General features: G+C 44.8%; 1 protein-coding gene across 1 annotated transcript in view; it reads left to right on the plus strand.

Moving 5' to 3' along the window:
• LOC310839093 (ABC-type organic anion transporter ABCA8-like) overlaps positions 1 to 18,082 on the plus strand; it is an 89,701-nt gene that overhangs the window by 62,393 nt on the left and 9,226 nt on the right. Inside the window, exons 22-32 of the mRNA XM_083727377.1 lie at positions 37 to 164; positions 1,745 to 1,882; positions 2,844 to 2,957; positions 5,417 to 5,593; positions 5,871 to 5,984; positions 7,620 to 7,733; positions 10,883 to 10,951; positions 12,618 to 12,709; positions 14,154 to 14,277; positions 15,223 to 15,349; positions 16,994 to 17,085. Of these exons, the coding sequence (XP_083583503.1) occupies positions 37 to 164; positions 1,745 to 1,882; positions 2,844 to 2,957; positions 5,417 to 5,593; positions 5,871 to 5,984; positions 7,620 to 7,733; positions 10,883 to 10,951; positions 12,618 to 12,709; positions 14,154 to 14,277; positions 15,223 to 15,349; positions 16,994 to 17,085 (1,289 nt within the window). The remainder of the gene's footprint in view (positions 1 to 36; positions 165 to 1,744; positions 1,883 to 2,843; positions 2,958 to 5,416; positions 5,594 to 5,870; positions 5,985 to 7,619; positions 7,734 to 10,882; positions 10,952 to 12,617; positions 12,710 to 14,153; positions 14,278 to 15,222; positions 15,350 to 16,993; positions 17,086 to 18,082) is intronic.

Genomic DNA, 18,082 nt, shown 5'->3' on the forward strand with positions numbered 1-18,082 from the left:
TCCGGTCATTCTGTGAATCCTTGTTTTCTTTTTCAGGTGCAAGCATTGACAATTTCATCCAAGCAGTGAAGAATCAGAATGTCCTGGTAGAAGTTGTCTCTGGCAAAAATGTCAGTGACCAACTAGTGCACAATGGGGCTATAATGGTAGCCCTTGAAGACAAGGTAACTTCAGTTATTTTTTGTTGCAATCAGTACCATTTTTCTAGAAAAGGAGGTGCCAGAACTCACCACGAACGCTTCCCTTGTTTTCTTAAAATGGCAATGGTGCTCACCTGAGAGGGGCCAGAACTGAGTTCTGACTGGGGGGGGGGGAACCCCCTGGGTGTAATCCTAAGTGGGATAAAACTGGGGAGCAAAGCCCCATATCGACTGTTACCATCTTGTGCCAGCTTGTGCAGGGGCAGGAAATGTCAGGGCAGACTTACTCTTTGCATTTCCATGTGGTTTCCTTTTTTAATCTTTAGCCCCATATCACTGGCTAACCAAATATGGTTGTACATGTTTTGAATTTGAAAGCAAGCAGCATCTTGTGGTGTTGAGCGTAGCTGTTTCGCAAGCCTGTTTTTAAATGCCTTTCCCAGTTAAAGAGAAATGCTCTTTAAGCAGAGTATAATACTGGTGCAGCATCAGGTAACAGGTAACAGCTAGCTCCATCCCAGTCAAATTAGAAGCAAGGCCACGATTCCAAAATATGGGGGCACAAAGTTCACAACTGTATGAGAGCAATGAAGCTGAAATATACTCGGAGTCCTGTAGTGATTTCATGCTCTTTATTGCAGCTTGTAAAACAGTGATTGAATTGCCCCCCAAACCCCAGGCTTTTATATACATTAATTACACAATGAGTCCCGTCTAATTGGCTGATTCTGTTTCCCTCCTGGAGCCCGATTGGTCTTTTCCTGCAGACCAATCAGTTGTTGCATTTTAGGATCCTACCAGCCTAATAGGCTGATTAACTTCCTCCTGGAGCCTGATTGGTCTTTTCCTGCAAGCCAATCAGTTGTTGCATTCTAGGATCCTACTTGCCTATTGTTCTAGGATCTAAGCTTAGTACATAACAGAAGCTGTCCCAACAAGTTCATATACCTACCCAGCAAGCTCTTTTCCAGAAGAAGAGGTGCTGGAACTCACCATGAATGCCTCGCTCGTTATCTTATAATGGTAATGGAGCCCACCTGAGAGGTGCTGGAGCTCAGTTCCTGTGAGTTCTGGCTGAAAACAACAACCCCGTTTATAGCTAAGGCACGGCACATACCTTCCTTGAAAGAATCAGCCTTGTAAGAATGTCTAGCCTGCAGGTGCAGACTCCATCAAGGTGGGTGCATCTGTTCCCACTGGTGAAGGCATCTTCTGACCCTGGGAGACAATGGCAGACCTGCCTCCTCTTGTGAATCCTCCTCAGCCTCACCCCAGGCTGTGGCTCTGAGCTCTCCACAGCCTCTGGCAACATTCTCTCCTCGACAGGAAGGGAAACAGCAACAGAGACTCCAGCACCAGCATTACCATCTTTCTTCAGACAAGACTTTGCTCTGCTGTCTCAGGCTCCTGTCCCCACTCTTCCCCATCTGCTGCCCAAGGTCCACACTTGAAGGCACTTAGTGATGTAGGACACCTTCATTACAAATAACACATAAAGCAGGCTTATGAATTTCTGTTTTCATTACAGGCTGTTATTTTCTCAGCATTCATTCACTGACTCACTTGAATTTCTAACTTGTATTTCATTTCTTGTCTCGGTTCAGAAATACAGATTCACACTCATATGCCACATGGAAGTGACCAATTGCTTTCCGGTGCTTGTCAACATCATCAGCAATGCACGCCTGCGAATGTTAAATTCCGCTGCCCATATTCGAATCTGGAGTCACATGATTCTATTTGTAAGTCTTTCAACTGGATTGTAAGAATGGTTACAGTAGTGTGAAGAGGCGGGCTAGTTGTAGTGGTGAATAAGTGTGAAAACACACACACACACACAATCTCTCTTTAGATTTGCATTCATCTTTAATATTGATAGGCTTCCAAGCCAAGGTATTTCTAATTTCATCCATTTTTCAGAACTTCTGTGATTTTTAAAAATCATGCGTTCAGTTTGAAACATCATTTTATTAGTTGGTGTTATATATATTCCAAGGTATTTGATAGAAACGTTTGTCCACTTAATATTCATTTGTTTTGATATTTTAGTTTTAATTTATTCTAGTACACTACAGTGGTGCCCCACAAGACGAACGCCTCGCAAGACGGAAAACCCGCTAGACGAAAGGGTTTTCTGTTTTGGAGGCGCTTCGCAAAACGAATTTCCCTATGGGCTTGCTTCGCAAGATGAAAATATCTTGCGAGTTCCTGCGGGTTTTTCCCCTCCCCCCCTTTTCCTAAGCCGCTAAGCCGCTTATCAGCTGATCCGCTGATAAGCCGCTTAACAGCTGATCGCTAAAAGCCGCTAAACCGCTAATAGCGCTAATCCGCTAAGCTGTCAATGGGCTTGCTTCGCAAGACGAAAAAACCGCTATACGAAGAGCCTCACGGAACGGATTAATTTCGTCTTGCGAGGCACCACTGTATATTAATACTCATAATATCTGTACCACCTGAGTCGATTTTATACTCAGAGACTCTGCTGTAGCCTCTGAATTCAGTTGATTCTTGTGAGTTTATAATAGTTAACAGTACTACATCATCAACCTAAAGACAACTTTTAAATAAGCAATGATCAACTTTATTCCTATAATTAAATATCATTTTTAAGCCTACCAAGTGCAGAGAATAATAGCAGCTGTTCTAATCATATATACTATCACACAGTGTTTATAAACTTTATCTTTCTGATTTGTTTCCCAGCAATCTAGTAGCAAACAGCTATGGATCTTTCTCTGTAACATGTGCATGTTTGGGGTATTTATATACCCTGCCTTTCCAGCACATTTTGCGATGATGAGTGGTCGTTACTACAAGGTAAAGTAATTAAACATGCATGAAACTTATTCCCTTGCAATGAATGCAGTCTTTTGATTTCCCCCCTCCAGTTGACATCAAATTCAGTAGATTATCTATCAATTTTGGATCTGCATATAGTTTACTGTCCAAGCACCCACAGCACCCTTGGCATTGCAGTACAATTGTGTCTTATGTGGGAGTTTAGTTCCAAGGGTCACCCGTATAGGCAAAATGCATGAACTCAAACCCTTGGAACCAAACTTTTATGTGATCTTGTGGGAGCATCCCAGACTGGTGAGAGGAGATAGCCTTGCTCAGAAAGCAAGCCAGATAGCTTAAAAGCTCTATGTGCACCAGGAAAATCCAGTGTAAAAATAGTTTCTAAGTTCTCTGCCTCACTTCCCAAGCAAAGCCCTTTCTACACACCAGCATTTAACGTCAATCAGCCAGTGTTCAACTGCATATGGTTGAAATCGCGCAAGTTAAATGTGCGTAAGACAGAATCATATCTTTGGGGCCTATCACCCCTACATTCTTGTTTTTATGATAACTTATTTGAGTTGGATATAGCTCTTGGATTTATGTTCAAACCTTGGGAGATCGCAATGGGGAGCTAACGATTCTATTGATTCCAATGTGCCACAATGGAAGAAATAAAAACTTTCAGTTTTATGCTAGCTCTTATATCCCAGTCCAGATCTCCCTTTGAATGTTTTATTATTTGTTTTTGAAATGTAGAGACTGCCCTATTAAAAAAAGTTTTAAAAAACAAACAAGTTGAAACAGTGATAAAAAAGAGCAATACAATATACATTTCGGAATTGAGAAAAAATGAGCACACCAAAAAAAGGGGGGGGGAATAAAACTGTTATACAGTGGTACCTTGGGTTACAGGTGCTTCAGGTTACAGATGCTTCAGGTTACAGACTCTGCTAACTCAGAAATAGTACCTCAGGTTAAGAACTTTGCTTCAGGATGAGAACAGAAATCATGCTCTGGCGGCGCGGCGGCAGCAGGAGGCCCCATTAGCTAAAGTGGTACCTCAGGTTAAGAACAGTTTCAGGTTAAGAATGGACCTCCAGAACGAATTAAGTTCTTAACCCGAGGTACCACTATAGTAAGGTTTTTAAATTCTGAAAGGGCATTAAGAGATGTCTCAGGTGCGCCTTCTCGTGGGGGTCATTCCACAACTGTGATGCCACTACAGTGGACACTCGGGCTGCGAACGTGATCCATGAGGGATGCACGTTCGCAACCCACGTCTGCGCACGTGTGGGTTGCAATTTGGTGCTTCTGTGCATGCCAAAGCATGATTTAGTGCTTTTGCGCATGCTCGGCCGCTGAAACCCGGAATTAACCCATTCCGGTACTTCCGGATCTCGGTGGTCCGCAACCCGAAAAAAACGCAACCTGAAGTGGCTGTAACCCCAGGTATGACTGTACTGAAAAGGCACTTTCACTCTAGGCCCCCTGCTGCATCTCACCTAGTGGGGGCACCGGTAGAAGGGCCTCCTGCAATTATCTGCAGGTCCAGGTAGGTAAGTGTGGCAAGAGGTGATCAGTTCAGTATTCTTGCAGTCAGTGCAAAGATTTCCCAATTCATTCAAGTGGAGAGAGTGGGTATTTATTTGAAGTATTGATACACCATTCCCTCTGTCTGACATCCAAGGGCATACTAAGTTGCCAGGGCCTGTAGTTCCTTCCCTATCTCACCTAGGTATGGGACACTTTTCTCAGACTTCTCCTTCTTTAGTCTTTGGTTGCTCGTTTCCTCCCCTCACCCTCTTGTTTCCTCAAAACACTCCTATTCAGAACTTCATTGTTTTTGCTCACATTTCAGCTGATACCCCTATTAATTCATGACAACTTACTAGGAGACCAGTGGTCACCTCAGCAGTGTCTTCAATGCTACTTCCTCAATCCTGGCCAAAGTGGTACAGAGAGGAGGTTTCTCCCAAACCTGAGCCCACCCTTGATTTTCTAACTGCCTCCCTAAATCCTTAAGTTGCCATCTCTTTCTCCATTAACGTTTTGTAAATTGCAGAGCCCAAACCCTTTAGAATGGCCCCCCGGTGGTAAAAGTAAAGGGTAAAGGGACCCCTGACCATTAGGTCCAGTCGTGACCGACTCTGGGGTTGCGGCGCTCATCTCGCTTTATTGGCCGAGGGAGCCGGCGTACAGCTTCCAGGTCATGTGGCCAGCATGACTAAGCCGCTTCTGGCAAACCAGAGCAGCGCACGGTAACGCCGTTTACCTTCCCGCCGGAGCGGTACCTATTTATCTACTTGCACTTTGACATGCTTTCAAACTGCTAGGTTGCCAGGAGCAGGGACCGAGCGAGATGAGCGCTGCAACCCCAGAGTCGGTCACGACTGGACCTAATGGTCAGGGGTCCCTTTACCCTTACCTTTATTATGTATCTTGCCACAAATCATATACTGAAGGGCATAATTATCTCTTGCAATTTTCTTTGCTAGATAAAAACCCGTTCTCAGTTGCGGGTCTCAGGACTCTTTCCTTCTGCCTTTTGGTGTGGATTAGCTCTGGTGGACGTCCCTTTGCATTTTATTCTCCTCCTGTTGCTGCTTTGGCCATGGCTCAGACTATTAGACATTGTGGGACCTCATGGCTATACTACCCCAATCTTATGTTTGGTGAGTACAATTACTTACATTACTTTTTAAAAGTAGTCTTTAAATGACCTTTAATGTTTACAATGCTTACAAACTAATGTTTACAAATGTTACAAACATTGAACCATTTCCACTGAATAATAAACTTGGGCTGCGATCCTCAATAGTTTACAAGGGAGTAAACTCACCCAAACATAATGGGCCTTCTGTATAGTTTGGTCATATGAAATGAGTTCCCAGAAAACCCGTGTTTTCAGACACCAGTCTTAACAATAAATATTAACCTTCTTCTTAACAGGTGTCATTTCTGTTTGGCTACAGCATGTCAATGGTCTTATTCCTATATGTAATTGCCTTCGTGTTTCGCAACAAATGGCATGCTAGCAGTTTTTGGTCATTCGTCTTAATCTTGGTAAGTTTTATGACCAGACCACTGACTGATCATTTATTTCCTTATATTCTTAATCTTACAATACCTCTAATTGTTTATAATTTTCCATTAAAGTAGACAAATCAATGGATGCTTCAAATATAATAATGTGAAATAATGTAAGACTGAATGACACGTTGAACAGAAAAGAGCATAAGTAGTGATCCTTTAAGTGTGCATACTTAAGCGGTATTCTAAATCAGGTCTCCAGCTGTTGTTGGACTACAACTGCCCTCACCCCTCACCTCTGCTCCTGCTTGCTAAGGATGATGGGAGTTGTAGTCCAACTACAGCTGGAGATTCAGGTTTGGGAAACCCTGTTCTAAATACTTCCTTCAAACTGTCTGCATTTGAGCCAAGTTATTCCATACTTGGGACAGTGAGGACCCTTCTTCAGGAGCTGCCCAAAGAGATCTGTACCTGTCTTATAGGTAAAGGTAAAGGGACCCCTAACCATTAGGTCCAGTCATCACCGACTCTGGGGTTGTGGTGCTCATCTCACTTTACTGGCCGAGGGAGCCCGTGTACAGCTTCCAGGTCATGTGGCCAGTATGACTAAGCCGCTTCTGGCAAACCAGAGCAGCGCACGGAAACACCTTTACCTTCCCGCCGGAGCAGTACCTATTTATCTACTTGCACTTTGACGTGCTTTCGAACTGCGAGGTTGGCAGGAGCAGGGACCGAGCAACGGGAGCTCACCCCGTTGCAGGGATTCGAACCACTGACCTTCTGATTGGCAAATCCTAGGCTCTGTGGTTTAACCACAGTGCCACCCGCGTCCCTTATACCTGTCTTATACTCTGCCACACAAAACTTTTCTTCTTGCCACGAGAATAGGATACTATCATTTTGCCCCTTCCTCAATAATGCCTGTGAAGCCAGTGGCTGTGAGGTAGGGTGAGGCAACTGCCTCAGGTAGCAGGATCCATTGGGGCAACAGACCCCAATGTAGATCTTATTCAGGGCCAGCTCACCCGTGAGGCAAGCTAAGGCAACTGCCTCAGGCGTTGGAATCCACAGTGGCAGCAGTTCCCGGTATCAAACTTTCTTTCCCCACATTCCCAATATAGATCTTCCCCTATCCCTTCTTCTCTGGCAGGGAGGGGAAGCCACTTTGAGGTCCACCTCAGATGCCAGTATGTCTTGGGCTAGCCCTGGGGTATAGATGGCATTCTATGGGTATCGGGTGAATTCCACCTCCCACCCCAGCAATTCGCATCTTCCAGTGGGGTGGGAGGTAGGATTCACCCACTACCCACAGAGTGGTAACTCTCTACTTATGCACATTATTTTCTGAGCATTTGGTTTTATGCACTTGGCAAATAAAAAAATAACAAAAGTTGAAAGGGGACAGAAAGCGGGGCAGGTATCCAAGAAAAAAGACGTTGGCAATCCCACCCACCATTGAACCCATTATATTTTGACATACGTGATTTTGGCGTCACACTCTGTCCTCAGAACATAACCCCCACGTAAGTTGAGAGATGTAGTTACACACACTTGGTTGTGTTTCATTTGGGGTGTAAAGGAGTTAAGCCTCAGTATGGAAAACAAAACGGGAAGAAGCTGTTTAATCTGTTCAAAAGCTTAATATACTTTTTTCTTGTTTCATTTCAGGTGAACGTGCTTGCTTTGACTAATGGAGTCTTTGCAGTCCACTATGTGCATTATCTACTAGTAATAATTCTTCCCCTGTGTACAGTAACAGAATTTATGTTATCTTTCACAGCGGTAAGCAAAAGTGCAGCCTATTCCTGGTATTTTGAAATTGCCCCTTAGGGCACCAAAGAGCCCTTGGTACCTTAGTCACGTACCAAGACCACCTGCCCCTTCCAATTTTATTTTCATTTTTTAATGATGTTTTTGGGTTGGGAGGCTTCCTGTTTTTATGTGGTGTTGTCTGTGCGTTTTGTCTGTGCTTTTGCAGGGTGGGGATTTGTTTTGGGTGGGGGGAGTTCCAAACAAGAGCAATTTTTCGCCCTATGAAATCGGCATTATTTAGTGTCCAGTTTCTGAATTTATCACACAATTTGAAAAGGTTAGGGTCCGCTAGGCTATCACTTTGCAACTGTGCTCTTGGGTTAAGGAAACAGTAGCTCATGATGGGCCACCAGATTCATAATGGCACATCCTCCTGGTCTGTAATCCCAGAAATACACAGCTGTTGTTACTTGTCAGGAGATTTCAGGGCTGAAGTATTGAGGCTGCTCACTGACTGCGTTCCACCATCACAGTGCAGGTTCTGATGCGCGGCAGTGTTGTGTTGAAATTGGCAGACAGACCAGAAGATACCATGGTTCACGGTACCAAAAGCTGCACGGAGGTCAAGAAGATCCAAGAGGAAATTCTGCTTCCCCTGCACTTAACAAAAATACAGTGGTACCTCGGGTTAAGAACTTAATTCATTCTGGAGGTCCATTCTTAACCTAAAACTGTTCTTAGCTTGAGGTAACACTTTAGCTAATGAGGCCTCCCGCTGCCGCTGGGCAGCCGGAGCACGATTTCTGTTCTCATCCTGAAGCAAAGTTCTTAACTCGAGGTACTATTTTTGGGTTAGTGGAGTCTGTAACCTGAAGGGTCTGTAACCTGAAGCGTCTGTAACCTGAGGTACCACTGTAATCAACCAGGGTGACCAAGTGTCAGGCTTCAGGGAAGTGGCTTCCTCCTTCCCTTTGGCCCGTGGATAAGCAGAACGAAGCAAAAATAGACTCCTACCATTTAAAGAGATTTTAATGATCATAGCAAAAGAATAAGGAGTCCATTCTTGGAATAAAGATGCTCCCAATTAAGGTTTACACCCACTCCCCCCCCCCCGAGCCACCTCCTTTTTTGGAACCGGATCTCGCAACCACTGTGCCATCTGTGCAGCTACCTTATCTAATCTCCTTGACCTTGGGCTGATCAGCTGGACACTTTCCAGCGAACCAGGGCCTGTTAACTCTCTCTCTCCCAGTTCTTCTTATCCTAGTTGTTCACCACCCAGTTCTTCCCAATTTTTGTCTTCTGAACTATGTCCCTCTGTGAACCACTATTCCAAATCTATACTGTCCCACTGCAGGAGCAGGGGGAGGGGGAGGCTCCCACCATTCCTCATCTGTGCAGCCCTCCTCAGCACGGTCCCTAACACCAAGGCAGTTTCAGTCCCAAAATCTGGGCTGAAACTGGATTGGAATGGGTCTAGATAATTGGTTTCACCTCAGAATGCCTGAAGCAGCCTTGCCACCACCCTCCCAACCACATGGCCAAAAAGAGGGATAATGGTGACAGGGACATAGTTATCAACACTTCCGGGTCCAGGGAGTCCTCTTGAGGAGAGGTCATACTGCTGCCTTCTTCGAGGATGGTGGCACCACCTTCTCCCATAATTAAGTTTTAATTACTCCCTGGTCAACCCCCTGCATTTTGCTCTTATGAAGCAGAGGATCAAGGAATTGCATCATTGGCCCCACACTTTCAAGCATCTGTTCTACCGGCGGTGCCAGTTTAGCCTCAAGATTGGGGGGACTGGAGCACAACACGCATGTATGACGTCATGTGCATGTCATGTGACACCACACATGTCTCCCACCACTGCACTGGCTGGTGCAGCCTTCTGCTAGGCTATGTTGGTCCCCGCAGTGCTGGGAGATGCTGCACAGGCTGGTGTGACCCTGAGCTAGGCATGCCGGTACCCACGATGGCTCCTGACACGGCACAGGCCAGTGCAGCTTTCCACAGCATTGAGCTGGGTCTCCTTCAAACAAATATTGAGGGAATGGAAGACATCTCCACCCCCTTGAGGTGCTCTCCACATCCTTGGGATGTAATACAGTGGTACCTTGGGTTACAAATGCTTCGGGTTACAAATGCTTCGGGTTACAAACTCCGCTAACCCGGAAGTAGTTGCTCCAGGTTGCGAACTTTGTCCCAGGATGAGAATGGAAATTGTGCGGCTGCGGCACGGCGGCAGCGGGAGGCCCCATTAGCTAAAGTGGTACCTCAGGTTAAAAACGGTTTCGGGTTAAGAACGGACCTCCAGAACAAATTAAGTTCGTAACCCAAGGTACCACTGTAACCCAAACTGATCCAACAGTTCTGCTCCATTTGGATGCCTCCATATGGCTGAATCCTAATCATGGCATCCAATTCCAAACAAACCTGAGGGACTTTACTCACCAAATGACTAGCAAATTTGTTTTAGCAGAGATCCAGTTGGACATTTTGGTACTAAATTCCAGGATTCCTCCCTTGCTCTGTTGCACCCCTCCACGTCAAGAGGGGGCTCCAGGCCCTCTGGGAATCGCCCACACATCTATTGATTCTGGCTGCCTACACACACACACACACACACACACACACACACACACACCCCACCGGGCATACATTTGGAGCCCATCCTCTCCTCTGCCTCATGAAAAGGATTCTGGGAAGTGTAGTTTATCCTCTGCAGCCAGGCATTTGGCTGACTAACATCCTATGTCCTTTTATATGTTTTTTTGGAAGGGGGGGGGAATGTTTGTTGCTTTGGTTTGCTCTTGTCCTTATTATGCATTTTGTATCTTTTGTCTCGTATTTATATGCTGTGAATCGCCCTGCAATTTTCAGATGAAGGGCAGTATACAGATTTAATACATAAAAAACAATCCTGCAGTTCCCAATTTTCCTATCTCCCACAACAAGAAGCACTCGACATAATGTAGGTCTTAGAAGCTCACAGGTCCTCGAGTCACTGTCTTTCGAAGTCATTTTCTTTTACTTCACAAACTAGTATACTTCTGAGTAAGCAGAAACAGTTAACTTAATTTGGCGGGACACTAACTTTCAAGCTGACAGGCACTGGCACAACGTGACTTCAGTATTAGAGAGAATAATCTACAGAATCACCTTTTCCCCCCTTACAGATGTTGAGTGGACCGCTTTATGATGAAGATAGACCATTAATGAATATGATCTGGGTGGCTTCCTTTATGGTGAGAAATATTTGTATGGGAGGTATTTTAGTTCGTAGGGTGTTGTATCCAATGGAATGGGTGTTCACCTTGTTGCGAGACACTAGACAGGAGCAAAGACTTGTGGGGAGCAGGCTGGACTTCCTCAGTTTTTCCTCCTGTCTAGATGCATACAGGTGAAACTTGGAAAATTAGAATATTGTGGAAAAGTTCATTTATTTCAGTAATTCAACTTAAAAGGTGAAACTAATATATGAGATAGACTCATGACATGCAAAGCGAGATATGTCAAGCCTTTATTTGTTATAATTGTGATGATCATGGTTTAAGCTGAATTACTAAAATAAATGAACGTTTCCACGATATTCTATTTTTCCCGAGTTTCACCTATACAGTACATTCCTCCCATCTCTCCTGACTCAACTAAGTTTTTTACTAGTTTCTGAACCCTCTTTTTTTCTTTAGATTTCCCTTATCGTCATTTTAGTTCTACAGTTCTTTGTTTCATTCATTTCCTCAATTCTGAGTGCTACCGGTAGGCTGCCCTTATCCCAGAACTGGTTAGTCAAATGCTTTCTCAAGGGTGTGGTACGTCGACACCCACCAATGGCACATTGCTTCCCCACCTGGAATTTACACTCGGTCCTCACAGCTCTTCAGAGACCTCCTTTCAAACGTCTATGTCTTGCACCCCTAAGGATCCTTTCCTTCAAAGTTTTCTTTTGGTGGCAATCACTTTGGCACACAGTGTCAGAGTTTTCAGTCCTTTCTACACCTAAACATCTTTGTCTTTTCCACAAGGATAAGGTGGCGCTATGTTCAGACCCTTTCCTTCCTTCCAAAAGTCTATCTAGGTTCCATGTCTAACAAGATCTGACTCTCTGACTTTCCGTCTGCATCCGAAATAACCTAAGGAGCAAGCCTGGCACTCCCTGGATGTGCACAGAGCTCTGAAAGTTTACCTACATCATACAAAATCCTTCTCTACAATGGATCTCTCTACCTGGTTTTTAAATGGCAAGGAGAGGGAATCTTATCTCCCTGTTTTACTGATGAGCACTAGAACACTAAGACCACATTGTAGATACAGTGGTGCCCCGCAAGACGAATGCCTCGCAAGACGAAAAACTCACTAGACAAAAGAGTTTTCCGTCTTTTGAGGTGCTTCGCAAGACGAATTTCCCTATGGGCTTGCTTCGCAAGACAAAACGTCTTGCGAGTTCTTGCGAGTTTTTTCCCTTCCCCCCTTTTTCTAAGCCACTAAGCCGCTAAGCGCCGCTAAACCGCTAATAGCGCTAAGCCGCTAAGCCGCTAATAGCCGTGCTTCACAAGACAAAAAAACCGCAAGACGAAGAGACTCGCGGAACAGATTAATTTCGTCTTGCGAGGCACCACTGTAAGAGCATCAGAGATAACTCTTGCTTGTCCCTGATTTTAGTGCCGTGGTGTTAAGATGAGACATCCCCTTAGTTGCCCCAGGCATGGTGTGGTTAGGATGTCAGATGATTGGCAGGTGTGTTGGTTTGCCCCAAATGGCTGCATGGGCCAAATGAAGAGGCAATGGTTTCCCCCACTACTGGTTTATAGGACTGTAGCCCAAATATAGTGACTTAAATTGGTTATAGGTCTGTACACTTCTTGAACATAATTGGTTGTTTCTGATTTTTTTGTTTTTTGTTTTGTTTAGCCTTACTTCCACATTGTGGTTCTCATTCTTTTACTTCGCTGTCTGACGGCGAAATATGGCAGGCCAGTTATGAGAAGAGATCCTGTGTTTAGGTTTGTACACATATGGTTAACCTGCTATTGCAGTCAGACTTAGTAATGCAAAAGGTTTTCCTGTTTTTCTTCTGAAATGATGACTTTCAAATACATACAGTCATACCTCGGCTCCCAAACGCCTTGGGAGTCTAACGTTCTGTCTCCCAAACAATCGAAAACCAGAAGTGAGTGTTCCGGTTTTCAAATGTTTGTTTTTTTTTTAAAGCCGAATGTCTGGTACAGCTTCCGCCATTGTTTCCGGAGCGCCTGCGCAATCAGGAACCAATCAGAAGCTGTGCCTTGGTTTCTAAACTTTTCGGAAGTTGAACGTACTTCCAGATTGAATTCCGTTTAACTTCCAATGTACATCTGTACCTCACTTTTTATATCCATAGGTTCCCCCCCCTCTCTCTTTTAAAAAAGCAAGTTTTCCTAGTTCTGCACTTAAGAATCCCAATATCCCCTGGGAGTAATTCAGTGTAAGGTAAAGGTACCCCTGCCCGTATGGGCCAGTTGTGTCCGACTCTAGGGTTGTGCGCCCATCTCACTTAAGAGGCCGGGGGCCAGCGCTGTCCGGAGACACTTCCGGGTCACTTGGCCAGCGTGACGAAGCTCCTCTGGCGAGCCAGCACCAGCGCAGCACACGGAAACGCCGTTTACCTTCCCACTAGAAAGCGGCACCTATTTATCTACTTGCACTTTAGGGGTGCTTTCGAACTGCTAGGTGGGCAGGAGCTGGGACCAAAAGACAGGAGCTCACCCCGCCACGGGACCAAAAGACAGGAGCTCACCTTTATTGGTTACAGATGTGAGCGGTTTGCCTTAGGCATTGGGCAAAATGATACCCGGACTTCTCCCCGTCTGCAGGGAGTCTCATAAGGGTAAACCACTGGTAGGTGGGAGCCCTATGATATACATCAATTAAGAGCACCCCCAGGGTCACCAATGGATTTGTGCCATGGCCCTAGCCTGCGCCCAGGCTCCGGACAGGATCCAGACCTGCAGTATGGCGCAGAGCAATTATGCTTATTGTGTTGTTTATCTACTCAGCCACAGGCATTGCCTAGAGATCGGCTTGATGAGTTTGCTCTCATACCTCCTACCCCCCCCCCCACGGATAGAGGAAGGAAAAAATTGGAAGGGACTTGGGGCATCATGTGGATTGTTCCCCGTCCCCCAACAAAATTCATACAACAATAATACTGTGGCTAGGGATATACAAACTATAATTATGCATATGTTTCTGCCTAGCGCCCCCCCCCCATGTGTTTGGGACAATTATCTGCAAAAGCAGATGTAGTTTTGTAAGGCAGCATTTTCTGGGCTGTGACGAGTTTGCACATTAATTTCAGAGATTCTCGCTTCCTTGTGGACTGTTTTCTGCTTTCCTACTTGAGAGTGGAATTCACTCCTTGGTGTGCTGTGCTTTTGATACACTTTGTGTGGTGTCTTTGATCTGTAGGATTTCTCCACAGAGAAAGAGCAGCCATCAGAATCCTGAAGAAGCCAGTCAGGGTGATGATAGAGATGTTCAAGAGGAAAGGGCAAGAGTTCAGAGTGCACTGGCCTCTGCAAATCAGGAAGAGGTAAAGCAGAATTATTGTGATTTCCTTGTTTTAGAAAGGCTTTATAGCTTGCTCTGATGTTCATTGCAGTGATTTGCTTGTGCAATGTAACTTGATGCCTGCTCCAACTTATGGTCACTCTGGAAAATAAGCTTTTACTGCTTTAACATCTTTGGCACTCCCCGGGTACTTCTTATAAAAGCTGGAAAAAGTGGAGGAAGAGATGCTAAGAGAAAAGGACTGAGGCCTCCTAGATAAACAGAGCTCTGTGTAGGGATGAGATATTAGTGTCTGGAAGAAGAGTGTCAGTACCTTAAGTGCTGGAAAACTAAGTACTGCAGATACCCTGTTTTTCAAAAGCCAAGCCATGCACCCCCATACTTTTGAAAATGTTGATATCTCTACAGTAGCTTTTGTTATGTGAATGGTTATGCAGACCACCAATTGGGAACCACTGTCTTGGCTTATTAACATATTAATGTTAAGGTGAGCTACTTGACCGAACAATAATTCTGGGATCTAGGTCTTGAAGCATCATCTTTTCTTCCATCATCTTTACCTGGTTTCTTAATATGCCACAGTTCTGACAGTTGTTTGCATTGCACAGGTGTGTGATGGGGATGCTGGCACAGTTAGTACTATCCAATGATGTATACTTGAGGCATTTAGCTTTGGAGCCGGACTGATAGAGCTCATGCTTTCCATACAGGAAGGCTTCAGAGTCAATCCCTGGGCTCTCTTTACTGTTCAGGTAGAGGGCGTGGAAATCCTTTGCCTGATATCTTGGGGTGCTGCTGCCAGTCAGAGAGTAAATAGACAAATAACCTGGCTTGTTATAAGTCAACTTCTTCCTATGTTTCTGTCTGAAGCAGAATGTCTTCCATGGCTCTTGCTTTGACCCACTTAAACCAAAGGTATGTATGTATATGTGCCGTAAGCAAGCTTCTCTCTTCTGCACCTATTTAGAGACCAGTTATCCTAGTCAGCAACTTGCGCAAAGAATACAGAAGTGAGAAGGCTTGTTCCTGTGGCAAGAAAAGCAAGACGCTGGGGAAAGTGGCCACCAAAAGTGTCTCCTTCTGTGTTAAAAAAGGTTTGCTGGCAATGGAAAATTACTGTTACAGCTTGACCAAAGAAAAGCATAACTTTTACTTTGTAGTCATTTTGGGGGATGCTTGACATTTGAATATATTGTAAGTGACTCAGATAGGAAGGAAAGGAATCAGTATAGGGGCAGACCAATCCTAAACCCCAGATCTGCTGGCTGCTTGTTGGGTTGGGTTCTGATGTGGTACAGGTGCCCCTTTGCTGACATGGGGTCACAGCTGCTGTTGAAAGTTTCGCTGCCATTGATCTACCAGTTGCAGCATTTTTACTGGCAGTAGCCCCAGAAAGGCGATGTTCCCGGGGAAAGCCAGAAGCAGAGCCAGACTTGAATCTACTGAACCCCAAAGACCCTCTTCTTCCTAGAGGGGACCCAGGATCAGGCTTGTTACCAATGGCAGCTTGGAGATGGGCTGGGTAATTTCATCACTACAGTGGTACCATGAGTTACAGACGCTTCAGGTTACAGACGCTTCAGGTTACAGACTCCGCTAATCCAGAAATAGTACCTTGGGTTAAGAACTTTGCTTCAGGATGAGAATAGAAATCGTGCAGCAGCAGCGTGGCAGCAGCGGGAGGCCCCATTAGCTAAAGTGGTGCTTCAGGTTAAGAATGGACCTCCAGAACGAATTAAGTACTTAACCTGAGGTACTACTGTATTGGTTTCAGTGGAAGGTACTCCCAGACCGGCTGATACAAGCCGGCAGGGCTTTGGAAATAGTGGGGTGATTTGCCACTTTTCTCTCCAATGTACCCAGGAAAATGTTCTTCACTGTTGCAGAAAGTTAAAACTGAGCAGAACTTATAGAAGAAGAGCATTTGTTGCTCCCAGGGAATCAGGCTGTTTAAAAAGTTATTTTAAAGTTTTGTATAAGCCGTTTTACTATATCAAAAATCAACATTAAAAAACACACTTCTCTAGAGTCTAAAATAATTATAGGGAACCTAAATTGCCTTAGTCTAATGATCATATTCAATTGTAAAGACTTTGAGTAGTACCTGGGAAGATGACTGAGGCAACTGAGAGTGCAATATTTCTTATGAGTATAGCTACCCTTATTTTATTTTGTTTGCTGTGATAATGTGTAGTATCCTTGCAATATTTCTTATAAATATAACTAGCTATCTGAGACCATATAACACCGGTCTTGAAAGACCTTCATTGGCTCCCAGTACATTTCCAACACATTTCAAAGTGTTGGTGCTGACCTTTAAAGCCCTAAACGGCTTTGTCCAGTATACCTGAAGGAGCATTTCCACCCCCAGTTCAGCTCGGACACTGAGGTCCTCCTCTGAGAGTCTTTTGTTGAATCACTGCAAGAAGCAAAGTTACAGGGAACCAGGCAGAGGGCCTTCTGAGTAGTGGTACCCTCCCTGTGGAAGGCCCTCCCAACAGATGTCAAGGAAATAGAAGACATCTGAAGGCAGCCCTTTTTAGGGAAGTTTCTAATGTTTGATGTATTTATCGTGTTTTTAATATTCTATTGGGAGCCGCCCAGAGTGGCTGGGGAAACCCAGCCAGATGGGCAGGGTATAAATAATAAATTATTTTATTTTATTTTATTTTATTATTTTATTTGCTGGGATAATGTGTAGTATCCTTACAAAAGTGTGAGTATGTGTGTTGTTCTAGGAGAAATTTTGGGGCTACTTGGACCCAATGGAGCTGGTAAAAGTACAACAATGAATATGATAACAGGAGACACAGATCCAACAGCTGGACAGGTAGGGGTGAGCACTAAAATGTACTCTTCTTTTTCATGAACAGATGCACCATCACTGCAAAAGCCAACTTCAATGTATTACAAAGAGTAGTATGTCAATGGCATCAATAGCAGATTCCCATCTAGGACTAGTAACAGGGAGGGATTTTTGCATGGGAGGTAGAAGATTGAGGGCTGGCCTTTAATTTCCTAGATAATAATAATATATATTTTTTTTATTTATACCCCGCCCTCCCCAGCCAAGGCCGGGCTCAGAGCGGCTTACAAGCAATAATAAAAACAAGATGAATGATTACAAACTTAAAAACAAAAACAAAATACAACATTAAAATAATGGAACATTAAAATATTAAAATGTAGCCTCATCGCAGGAGGAGAAGGAAAAGAAAAAGAAAAAAAGAGAGAGAGGGAGGGAGGGAATCAAATTGGCTCCAAGCCAAAGGCCAGGCGGAACAACTTTGTCTTACAGGCCCTGTGGAAAGAAATCAGATCCTGCAGGGCCCTGGTCTCATGAGGCAGAGCGTTCCACCAGGCTGGAGCCAGAGTTGAAAAGGCCCTGGCTCTGGTCGAAGCCAATATAACTTCCTTAGGGCCCGGGACCACTAGGGTGTTGTTATTTATGGACCTTGAGGCTCTCCGTGGGGACATACCAGGAGAGGCGGTCCCGTAGGTACGAGGGTCCTAGGCCGTGAAGGGCTTTAAAGGTCAAAAGCAGCACCTTAAATCTGACCGTGTACTCCACCGGGAGCCAGTGCAGCTTGAAAAGCACTGGGTGAATATGCTCCCATGACAGAGACCCCATGAGGAGCCTCGCTGCAGCATTCTGTACCCGCTGGAGTTTCTGGGACAGCTTCAAGGGCAGCCCCGCGTAGAGCAAATTACAGTAGTCAAGCCTGGAGATGACCGTTGCATGAATCACTGTGGCCAAGTCAGGGCGGGAAAGGTAGGACTTTTATATTTCAAAAGATGACTTGTGTTGGACAAATTTAAATGGGGCC

The sequence above is a fragment of the Podarcis gaigeae genome, assembly GCF_964106915.1.
Source record: "Podarcis gaigeae genome assembly, chromosome: 2".
NCBI lineage: Eukaryota > Metazoa > Chordata > Lepidosauria > Squamata > Lacertidae > Podarcis > Podarcis gaigeae.